The sequence below is a fragment of the Mus pahari genome, chromosome 1, assembly GCF_900095145.1.
Source record: "Mus pahari chromosome 1, PAHARI_EIJ_v1.1, whole genome shotgun sequence".
Taxonomy (NCBI): domain Eukaryota; kingdom Metazoa; phylum Chordata; class Mammalia; order Rodentia; family Muridae; genus Mus; species Mus pahari.
The window spans coordinates 148,788,618-148,799,533 of NC_034590.1; the positions used below are offsets into that span (position 1 = coordinate 148,788,618).

The window sequence follows — 10,916 nt, forward strand, 5'->3', positions numbered from 1 at the left end:
CTGGAGCTTGATAAAACAATAAAAACTGGTTTAACAAANCTGAATTGCTTTCTGCAACAGGATCTGAAACTAGATATCCCAACAGGTATGTTAATTTTACTTTTTAAGATTTATTTTACTTCTGTGGGTCACATGCATGCAGTGCCTTTGGAGGCCAAGTGAAGGGATCCCTCTGGAGCTGGAAGTAGANGTAGGAATGAGTTTATTTACTTTACATTAAGATTTATTTAAATGCATGCATGCCTGTAGGCCAGAAGAGGGCACCAGATCTTATTATAGAATGTTGTGAGCCACCATGTGGTTGCTGGGAATTGAACTCAAGGACCTCTGAAAGAGCAGCCAGCCAGTGCTCTTAACCTCGGAGCCATCTCTCCAGCCCTCTGTAGTTTTAAAACAAATTTGTTGAAGTTTTTGAAATTGAATTCAACTGTATACAGTGTTAGATACTCTTTGAAACTGAGCCTGCTTTTGCCTACAGAAATTTACCATCTTGCTGTAATAAAATTTAAATATGGAAAATTTAGAATACCAGAAAAATTCTAGTCTAGTCTTTGCTCACCTCCTGTCAGTGGTGTATTCTTAGAAATCTGGGCACAATAGAATAATAGTTCATAAACAGTCAGACAACTGGCTTTATTAAGAAAAAACATTTTAAAGCCTGGTATAGCTTAAGAGCATGCATACAAACAAGCTAGATATTTAGTTAACAGTGTGTCTAAATGGATGTTTTAGTACCAAAAATACTAGATGAGGATAAAAGCTAAGTCTAGTTTAATGCAAACTCACTGCATTGTACATTTTCCCAACATCCCTCTTATTTCAATGACTGCCATCATTTAAAAAGCACCAGTTTTAGAGATCAGAAATGGCAAAGATCGATAAACTACCATGATCACTAAGCTTATACATTAACAGTTTATTGACAAGTATTAATAATTANCAGTTATTAATAATTGATTCCTCATTGCACTGTAAAAATCATTGAATTATATACTTTTTTGAATGTTTTTGTGACATATAAATTACATCTCAGAACTTTCTTTTAAAAAGTCATTGTAGAGCCCGGCATGGTGGCGCACGCCTTTAATCCCAGCACTTGGGAGGCAGAGGTAGACGGATTTCTGAGTTCGAGGCCAGCCTGGTCTACAGAGTGAGTCCTAGGACAGCCAGGGCTATACAGAGAAACCATGTCTCAAAAAATAAAAAACAAACAAAAGTCATTGTAAAGAGTTTATACTAAAGAATATTGGTTTATTTCGTTTCTTCAGTATTTCAGATTTATCATTAGCTATCAATGAAAATGAAATGTACATGAAAAGGCATATGAAGAAACAGAACTGAATAAGAGCCAGGCACTGCACCAGGTTTATAATGAAATGATAGCTCTTCAAAGCTGGTAAAACTTTTATTTCTAATTCTCAGAATACCCAAAATCTTTCACAAGCTTAATACATCTTTTGTACTTTCTTAGAAATGGAAACTTCACATTTTTGGAGGTAGGATGACTTGAAAAATTTAAGATCTAGTAAAGATCCATTATTACATACAGAATATTACTAGCTTCAACCAATATGTGCCTGGCAGGTAAAAAAAGATGAATGAAAATGAAAATCACTGTTTGTTTTTGGACAACAAGTTACTTGAAAGAAAGTATTCATTTTAAGATAACATTAAAAATTATATTTCATATTTAACCTCCCCCTGCTTTTCTAAAAAAGGTATGACACCAGAGAGGAAAAAATATTTATATCCATCAACACTTGTGAGAAATGAGCCATGAGAGCAGCTCCTTGATCAGCTGCAAAAGAAACAGCCACTAATGATGCCAAACAGCTCAGAAACCAGCAAGGAGACCAGTCAGGTATATTTAATACATATGTTTAGAACTTTCCATACAGTTATTTATTATTGCATGTATGGGGGTACATGTGTGCATGGGAGTATGCATTCAGTATGTGTGCATGTGAGTGGAGGCAGGAGGTTGACTTTAGGTGCCTTCCTTAATTGTTCTCCGCTGTATATACTGAAGTAGAGTCTCTCACTTGAACCCAGAGCTAACAGTTACCACTAGCTCTCCCAAGTTACAGGTAGGCTGCCACATCCACAGGATATTTAGATAGGTGCCAGGGATCCAAAATCTGGTCCTTCTGTTTGAACAGCAAATGTTCGCCGCTGTGAACTACTGATGTGATTGATTTCATGTAACGGATCTTACTTTTCACTCTTCAGTCCTATGCTGCTTTCTGTGAGAGTTGCTGGCTTTCTTTTTTCTTTTTCTTTTTTAAAAAAGATTTATTTATTTATTATATGTAAGTACACTGTACCTGTCTGAAGACACTCCAGAACAGAGCATCAGATCCCATTACAGATGGTTGTGAGCCACTATGTGGTTTTGGGACTTGAACTCAGGACCTTTGAAAGAGCAGTCAGTGCTCTTAACTGCTGAGTCATCCCACTGACTTTCCTTTAATCTGATTAATTTTGAATTAGTTAGGCTAGTAAATAGTAATAAGAAAAAGCCAGTATTTAAGCTGTGATTACATACCAGACACTTTTCTAAGTTCTTTCCATGTATGCTAACTTAACCTTATGGGATGGCTACCACATCTTTAAAATGATAAAGCAAAGAATTCTTTTGTCACTGGGCAGTGGTGGTACACGCCTTTAATCCCAGCACTTGGGAGGCAGAGGCAGGCAGATTTCTGAGTTCCAGGGCTACACAGAGAAACCCTGTCTCGGAAAACCAAAACCAAAACACAACAACAACAACAAAAGAATTCTTTTGTCTCAGGTTACAAAGATGAAGCTGCAATTAGAGGCAAGGCAATCAAGCCCTCAGTTTGTGCTCTGTAGTTAATAGCAATAGAAAAGTTAATAGTGTAGAAAAGCTAAGAAACTAGAGAACAAGTCTAAGCCAATGCATTATATTTTGTAATTTTTCTAATAATTATCAAAGTCTAACTTTCCTATAATACCTGTACCTCCCGAGATCTCGGATTGTTAAGCATGCCCCGCCTTGTCCTGCTTGGCGTGATGCTCCAGCCATGGACTCACCCACTCGTCACCTTCTTCCTCTAGGACATGGATGAAGAGAGCGAGGTTCTGGAGCAGTGTACTGAGGAACTTGTAAGTCAAGAGACAAGTGTACATACCAGTGCGGATTGCTCTTCCAGCGGAGGTGTTCCATTTTTCCAGGTACCTGATAATGTATTTCACTCAGATTTTACTACTTAGTGTAAAGAGACCATGCTAGTAGCCAGGCATGATGCTATACACCTGAAATGCCCACACTTGTGAGGCTGAGGCAGGAGCTAGCTTAGGCTAACACAGCAAGACTTGTCTTTTAACAACAGAGCAGTAAAAAAACCCACAATATTCTTGACATAGAACAGCAAAATTTTAGTCATTTTTCTTTAATTTTAGTTAATTTTTCTTTAAAATGTGTACATAGTGTGATTGATAAAAGAATCGTCTATAGAATTCATAAAGGTAAAATTTGATATCATCTATAACTTTAGAAAGTAATCTCTAGTAATTGTTGTCTCATTTCTGCCTCTTATATTTCTTTAATATGTATCTTTACCCAGTAGGTCCTGTGTGCATCTCTGTCCATCACACATGGAGACTATAAGTTGTACTAGTGATTTATCCTGCCACCTTGTGGTTCTCCTTGTCCATTACTCCCTAGAGTTCCCTGAGCTCTCTGTTGCTCTGATGCTGTACAATTAAATCATCTGACAGGTCTATGCCCACCACCTTGTTATCCTTTTTAACAGTCACACTCAGTAGAATAGCATGCCTAGAATTTAGCAGTCCTCCTGCCTTAGGAATTGCAGGTGTGAGGTATCTTGCCCTTTTAACATAGTTAGGAATGAGCCATTCAAAAGTGCCTGGTGCCAACCAAGTAAGGCATCGAATGAATACCTGTGATCATAGCACTGTAGAAGCAAAAACAGTTTGATCTCTACAAATTGAAGGCCAGTCTGTCTTCATCGTGATTCCAGGCCAGCCAGGGCCACACAGTGAGCCCTATCTCAAAACAAATACCCCTAAAATCCTGTTTGGCAGCTTTCCCTATATTTTAAAGATAGGAGCCTTGATTAAAGTATAAATTTCCTATGCAAGACATATATTATCTCCATTTTTACAGTTAGGATACTGATATGTATATTTTTTATACATATATATTTTTACATTATATGCATACTTACATATGTGTATATATTGTTTATTTCTTTAATAGTTTTTTTTTTGGGTCTTTTTCCTTTTCTTTTTTTTTTTTTAATATTTATTTATTGTTATATCTAAGTACACTGTAGCTGTCTTCAGACACACCAGAAGAGGACGTCAGATCTAATTATGGATGGTTGTGAGCCACCATGTGGTTGCTGGGATTTGAACTCAGGACCTTTGGAAGAGCAGTCAGTGCTCTTAACCACTGAGCCATCTCACCAGCCCTTTTGGGTCTTTTTCTGGAGGTCTAAAAGTTCTTTCTTCATCCAGGTTTAACTGTTCCATATTAGCAGATTTCCTAGGCTCCCTTATGTTCCTCAAGGCAGCTTCACCCCCATTTTCTTTTAACCCCTTACTTTTTACTAGCCTGGCACAGCTCGTCATTCTTCATCATACTGTTGCCCACACTGGCAGGCCTTATGCATGTTGAGTAACTAACTTACATCTCTAGAGTCTAAAACTTTAGAGTTGGTTTGTTATTTGTCTCAGCATTCATAATTGAGTATGCAGGATTTTCTTCCTGAAGTAGGCGGCGGCTTCCAGGGACATAGAGTCAAAATTCTGTGCTGCTGCTGCTGCTTCCGTTGCAGCTTCCTCCTCCTCCTCCTCCTCCTCCTCCTCCTCCTCTTCCACCTCTTCCTCCTTCTCTTCTTCTTCTTTCTTCTTTCTTCTTTCTTCTTTTTCTTTTGTTTTTTTGAGACAGGATTGTTCTGTGTATCCCTGGCTGTCCTGGAACTTGCTCTGCAGACCAGGCTAGCTTTCACCTCAGAGATGTAGACTGTGAAACATGTTTTCAATAGAGGGAAAAATAAAAGTCTTTCTTGGTGGTGACAAATCTTCCTTTGTCTAAGCAGCACTGCTGACATGTTAAACTGGGTAACTGTGTGTTGTGGTCAGCTGCCCTGCAGGTTGAACACTTCCTCCAGGCTGGTTCTTACTGTAGCTAGGAGCACTCTTGTGTTTGTACTAACCAAACATGTCTCAAGACATCTGCCTGTGTCCACGAGGGGGCAGAATCACTTGCTCTTGAGAACCACTGTCTTAAAGGGAAATTTGTAATTATGTTTTAGAAATAATGCAAAAAAGTAATATTTCATGCCAGGTGGTGATGGCACATGCCTTTAATCCCAGCACTAAGGAGACAGAGGCAGGTGTATTTCTGTGAGTTCAAGGCCAGCCTGCTCTACAGAGCAAGTTCCAGGACAGGCAGGGCTACACACAGAGAAACCCTGTCTCCAAACAAACAAACAAACAAACAAACAAAAAAGTAATTCTTTCTTCTTCCATTACTGATAAAATAAAGAAGACCCTACTTTTTTTTTTTTTTTTTAAATTGGCTCAAATTTGTGTTGAACCTTTGTGTTTTGTGGTTTTCAAATTTAAACTTTAGCCTGTAATGCATAGAACTTTGATAATAAAATTTTGCAATGTCTAGTAAATGTTACATCATTGTGACTTCATTTCTCCCCCTTAAACCCAGCATAAAAAGCCACATGGAAAAGACAAAGAGAACAGAGGCCTTAACCCGGTGGAGAAGGCTAAAGTGGAAGAGGCCTCGGATCTCTCCATCTCCAAGAGCAGACTGCCACTGCGTGCCTCCATAAACCTCTAGCTGATCTGAGGCTTAGGGTGTCGTCTCTAAAATACAATCTGAAACTCCACAGTCTGAAGCTATGTACAGATGAAAGGGGACCGCTATATGAGGGCCCCACAGTAACTGTAGTTGGACTGAAAGTCTTTTTTATAATCCCTGTAGTCCAAGGATGTAGTAAGCTGGGTGCCATTTGGGATTTACATTGAATGTGTATGTATGTTTCTAGCTTTTTATATAAAGAAGCTCTTCTGTAACAAGTAAGTAATTTTCTTGTATATAATTAAATACCAAATATATGGAAATCGTGGTTCCAGGTTTAGACTTGTATTGGTGAATGCCATCTCCTTTGCTGTCTGGCTAAGACTGAGTTCAGTGTGTATTTCCCTACCTCTAACCAGCCTTTTCTAGTTTGTCTTTGGTTCACGTCTCCCTTTTCCTGTCACGTAACCATTTGTAGGCGTGAAAAAAGGTTTCTTTAGTATGAGAAACCCAGGGTTTTACCCAGAGATCTTATATTTCACTGATTACAATCACTGTCAAAAAAGCCTGGAAGTACCCTTCCTCCCAGCTCTTCATTTGTTCCTCGCTTGATATGCACGCAGCTCAATCCTTCCTGAGGTGTGACACGTCACCAGCCTCCCTGTAGTATCAGCTGCAGTTCCAGGAGACCTGTCTAAAGCTCTAACTCACCCTTGAGGCCCCACTCTAAGGCCTTTACGTCTCTTAGAAATGACAAGATTGTTTTCAAACTACCAATTATGACTATAACTTCTATTTTGTTTATCTTATAAGACTTTATTCCTTGTATATAATAAAAATGTATATATACATTCTCTCTGTTGAAATAGTAACCCTTGCTCTTTCGCTTGGACAACCCTGTTTCTGAAGTTGGCCATTTCAAGATGAACTGGAGCATCTGCCTAAAAGGAGTGTATGCAGAGAGTGAGTGTGGTCACATCAAGTTCATGTATACGGTTCAGAGTGATGTGACTTCTTATGTTTTTGGCACAGTCTCACTATGGAGCTCAGGCTGGCTTTGAACTCACTATGCAGCAGGACAGTCCTTCATCATCCTTCCAAGGCCTGGGGCTACAGGCATCATCACTATGCCTGCTATAGAAATAGAACTTTGTAACTGAGAGCTAACCCCTAATAGAAAATTAGAAAAGATGCTACTTTAAGAAATTGATTTTCTTGTACCTTTTCTCCAACTCATTATAGAAATAGAAATGTTATTTTAATAAAAATAATGCATACATTTCTCTGCGAACAGATGCCAACCTAATCTGTGGATATTATCTAATTTGTTTTTGGTAAATCTCTAATTGGTAATTGTTTTTGAATTTTTTAATTAAATTATTTTAATTTTTTGTTTGTCCTGCCTGTATATTTGTGTGCTGCTTCCCATGTGTGGTGTGTGTGTGCAAAGTTGCCCTGAAGCTGGAGCAAGGGCCACTCTGGGCCAGTGTGTGTGCACACCAGAGCCCTTACTCTCCCTCCCAGCTATCTCCCTGGCCCTGAAATTTGTTTCTTTTACTTGCTGGCCCATAATTTCTTACTTAGCAGTGGTATTTATAGTGATGAAACTCCTGAAACAATTTTCAGCAAACAAGAATGCCTTCGTAGATAACTTCAAGGACTTAGAAAATTCAAGTGAACGATTTAGTGCTTTGCCCGAAGTCTGGAAACAGTCAAAGGTTTAGCCACCAAGCATGTACTGAATCAGAAAAAGGACAAACCGAAGCAACAGTTGATCTGGCCTTTCCCATTCTCTAGCTTAAAGCATTTACAACCGTTGTGACATTGCAGCCATTGCGGAAGGAGATGGCTCCGCTGGTAAAGTGTCTGCTGTGCAAGCATGGGGATTTGAGTTTGGATCCCTGGTACCCACCCCAAAGCCAAGCAGGGTCTAGCAACAGGAATCTGTCGCCCTGGGCCTGGATAGCAAGGGGGAGTGGGCAGATGGAGACAGGTGGGTCCCTAGAGCTGACTGGCCAATGATAAAGTCCATGTACACAATCCACAGCACCAGCATTCAAGAAGATGGGGTCCTGGTGATGTTGGTGGCTTTAGTGCTTAAGGAGTAGAGAAGCTTCATTCTCAAAAACCTGCCTGGACAGACACACTGTTGTATTAACTCAAATGGAAAGTGGGAAACAGTTCTCACATGGAACAGCACTGATGAACAACCCATCCGTGGCAGTTACAGTTAGGTAAAGACACACATACAGCCTGAGGGCAAGCGGTGGAGAGGAAAGTGGAAGAAAGTTATGAGCATGCCCAAAGTGAGTGAGTGGCACACACGCAGCTCCAAGAAGACGGCTTCCAGCTAGTCTGTAGGTTTGGGCACAGAAAGTAAGCTGAAGGTAGATGTTAAATGGCCCAAGGATGCATTGAAATTGTGACTCAGCTCAGCTAATCTGCCAAAATGGTATTTTCTTGATTTTACTTTAGGTGTCTGGTCTTCAAGGAAACTTCATTAAAGATTTTTCTTTTGTGTGTATATGCATGGGCAGTGTGCATATTCGTGCAGGTGTTCTTGGAGACCAGGAGGTGTTACATTCTGGAGCTGGAATTATATCCCTGGAGCTGTGGTTGTAAGCTGCCAGCATCCCGGGACCTGAGCACTCTTGTAAGAGTAGCCAATGCTCCTAAGAGCTGAGGCAGCCTCTCCAGCTCCTTCAGGAAATCTTCCCTTCAGTCATAGCAAGCAACAGAAACAAAGCCTGAGTAGAGAATTTGATTTCTGGTTAGTATGTTACGATATTCAAACCGTTTTGTTCAGCTTTAAAACATAAAAAGCAGCCTGAAAGATGGGAAGAAATAAGCACCATCCATTCACAGGAGAAAGAAGCAGAAACCGAGGAAACTTTTCCTGAAGGTGGTGTCACAATTCTAAGCAAAACGACAAACTATTTACTAATACTTGGGGCTCATTTGTACATAATGTATAAGACAGGTTGTTTTGTTTTTTAATTCCGTAATATTCTTACTCTGAATTTAACTTGTGTGAGATAAGGGCATGTGCCATGGTATCCATGTGGGAAGTCAGGGGACTATTTCATGGGGTTGGTTCCCAATCTTCCATTGATCACACCTGGATTCTTACCAGTTCAAAGTCTTTGCCAACTTTAATCCGACTTTGTGCCTTCCAGGTAGAGTCTCAATGTAAAGATCCAAAAAGATAAGATTTGAAAACCTGTTAGATCTAATCTTACTTGGAATCTTTTGCTTGGAAGGGAATTTAAAATATTGCTACTAATGCCTTGCTTGGCAAACCAGCTAAGAGGCCAGTGGTTGTTTGAGACAGTTTCATGTAGCCCAGGCTGGTTTCCCTGTAGCCAAAGATTACTTTGAACTTTTTTTTTTAAGATTTATTTGTTGTTATATATAAGTACACTGTAGCTGTCTTAAGACACAGCAGAAGAGGGCATCAGATTCCATTGCAGATGGGTGGAATCCATGTGGTTGCTGGGAATTGAACTCAGGACCTCTGGAAGAACAGCCGGTGCTCTTAACCTCTGAGCTGTCTCTCCAGCCCTACCTTGAAGTCCTCTTGTCTTTACCTCATGAGTGCTGGGATTACAGGCCAGTGCCACAATGCCAGGTTCATTTGGGGATTGAGCCCGGGCTTCATAAGTCCTAGGCAAGCCCTCTGCCAACTGAGCTACATCCCCAGCCTTAGGCAAGAGGTTTGGTTCTGCTGGGGCATCAGTGGTGGGCCACACCTGGACACTTCCCTTTAGTTCCTCATTGAATCTCAGACTGGGTGATTCAGTAAATCAGAATTTAAAGAGTAAAAAGCAAAACACCACCACCAATCAAAAAAAAAAAAAAAACCCTATTATTTTATGTGTGGTTTGCCTGCCTATATGCCTGTGCACCGTGTTCAGGTAGTGTTCTCAAAAGCTGGAAGACAATGATGGGTCCCTGGAGCTGGTGTTGGTGAGCCACTGTAGGTTCTGGGAATCAAACTCAGGCCCTCAGCAAAAGCAGCCAGTGCTCCTAATGTCTGACCCATCACTCCAGGCCCCTTAAGCTTTTTTAAGAATCAACTGATGCTTTAAAAAAAAAAAAAAAAAAAGTCAGTATGTCAGTACTATATGAGCTGATAAGGGCTAATCTTTTCTTGAATTTCCTATAAAGACCAATAATGAGGCTATCTCATATTCTTTGTACAAAACATGACTTAAAAAATAAAATTAGGAGCTGGGAGGCAGTGGTGCACATGGGAGGTAAAGACAAGATCTGTAAGTTCAAAGCCAGCCTGGTCTACAGAGCAAGTTCCAGGACAGCCGGGGCTACACAGAGAAGCCCTGTCTCAAAAAACAGACAAATGAATAAGTAAAAATTAGGAGAGACTTGGGCTGGAGAGATGACTTGGTGGTTAAGAGCACTGACTGCTCTTCCAGAGATCCTGAGTTCAAATCCCAGCAACCACATGATGGCTCACAACCATCTGTAATGGGATCTGATGCCTTCTTCTGGTGTGTCTGAGGACAGCTACAGTATGTTTATATATAATAAATAAATAAATAAATAAATCTTTAAAAAAAAAATGAATTAGGAGAGACAGCTTAGCAGTTAGGAGCACTGGATGCTTCCAGAAGTTCCAGCATCCACATAGTGGTGGTTCCCAAACACCTGTAAATCCAGTTCCAGGGAATATGATGCCCTCTTTTGGCCTCCACAGGCAGTGCACATACATGGTACACAGACATACATGCCTTGAAAACACTCCTACACATAAAATTAAATAAATCTTAAAAATATATATTATATAGTGTATTGGGCATAATTCTGGGGGCCTTTAATCATAGCACTTGGGAGGCAAAGACAAATGGATCTCTGTGATTTGGTTTGAAGTCAAGCCAGCCAGGGCTACATAGTGAGATTCTGTCTCAAAAAAAAAATAGCCTGGAGAGATGGCTTAGTGGTTGAGAGCACTTGTTTCTCTTGCAGAGGACCTGGGTTCAGTTCCCAGCACCTTCACGGCAGCTCACAACTATAACTCCAGTTCCGGAGGATCCGATGCTTCTTCTGGCCCAAAAGCCTAGGGATTGCTGGCCCTTCACTGCTGTGGGTGTCA

At 40.3% G+C, this 10,916-nt stretch overlaps 1 protein-coding gene across 1 annotated transcript in view; it reads left to right on the top strand.

Moving 5' to 3' along the window:
- Kif11 (kinesin family member 11) overlaps positions 1-5,845 on the top strand; it is a gene marked incomplete at its 5' end in the record, with an annotated part of 33,424 nt that extends 27,579 nt beyond the window's left edge. Inside the window, 4 exon segments of the mRNA XM_021214592.1 lie at positions 7-85; positions 1,719-1,861; positions 3,079-3,195; positions 5,714-5,845. Of these exon segments, the coding sequence (XP_021070251.1) occupies positions 7-85; positions 1,719-1,861; positions 3,079-3,195; positions 5,714-5,845 (471 nt within the window).
- Positions 5,846-10,916: the final 5,071 nt, after the last annotated feature.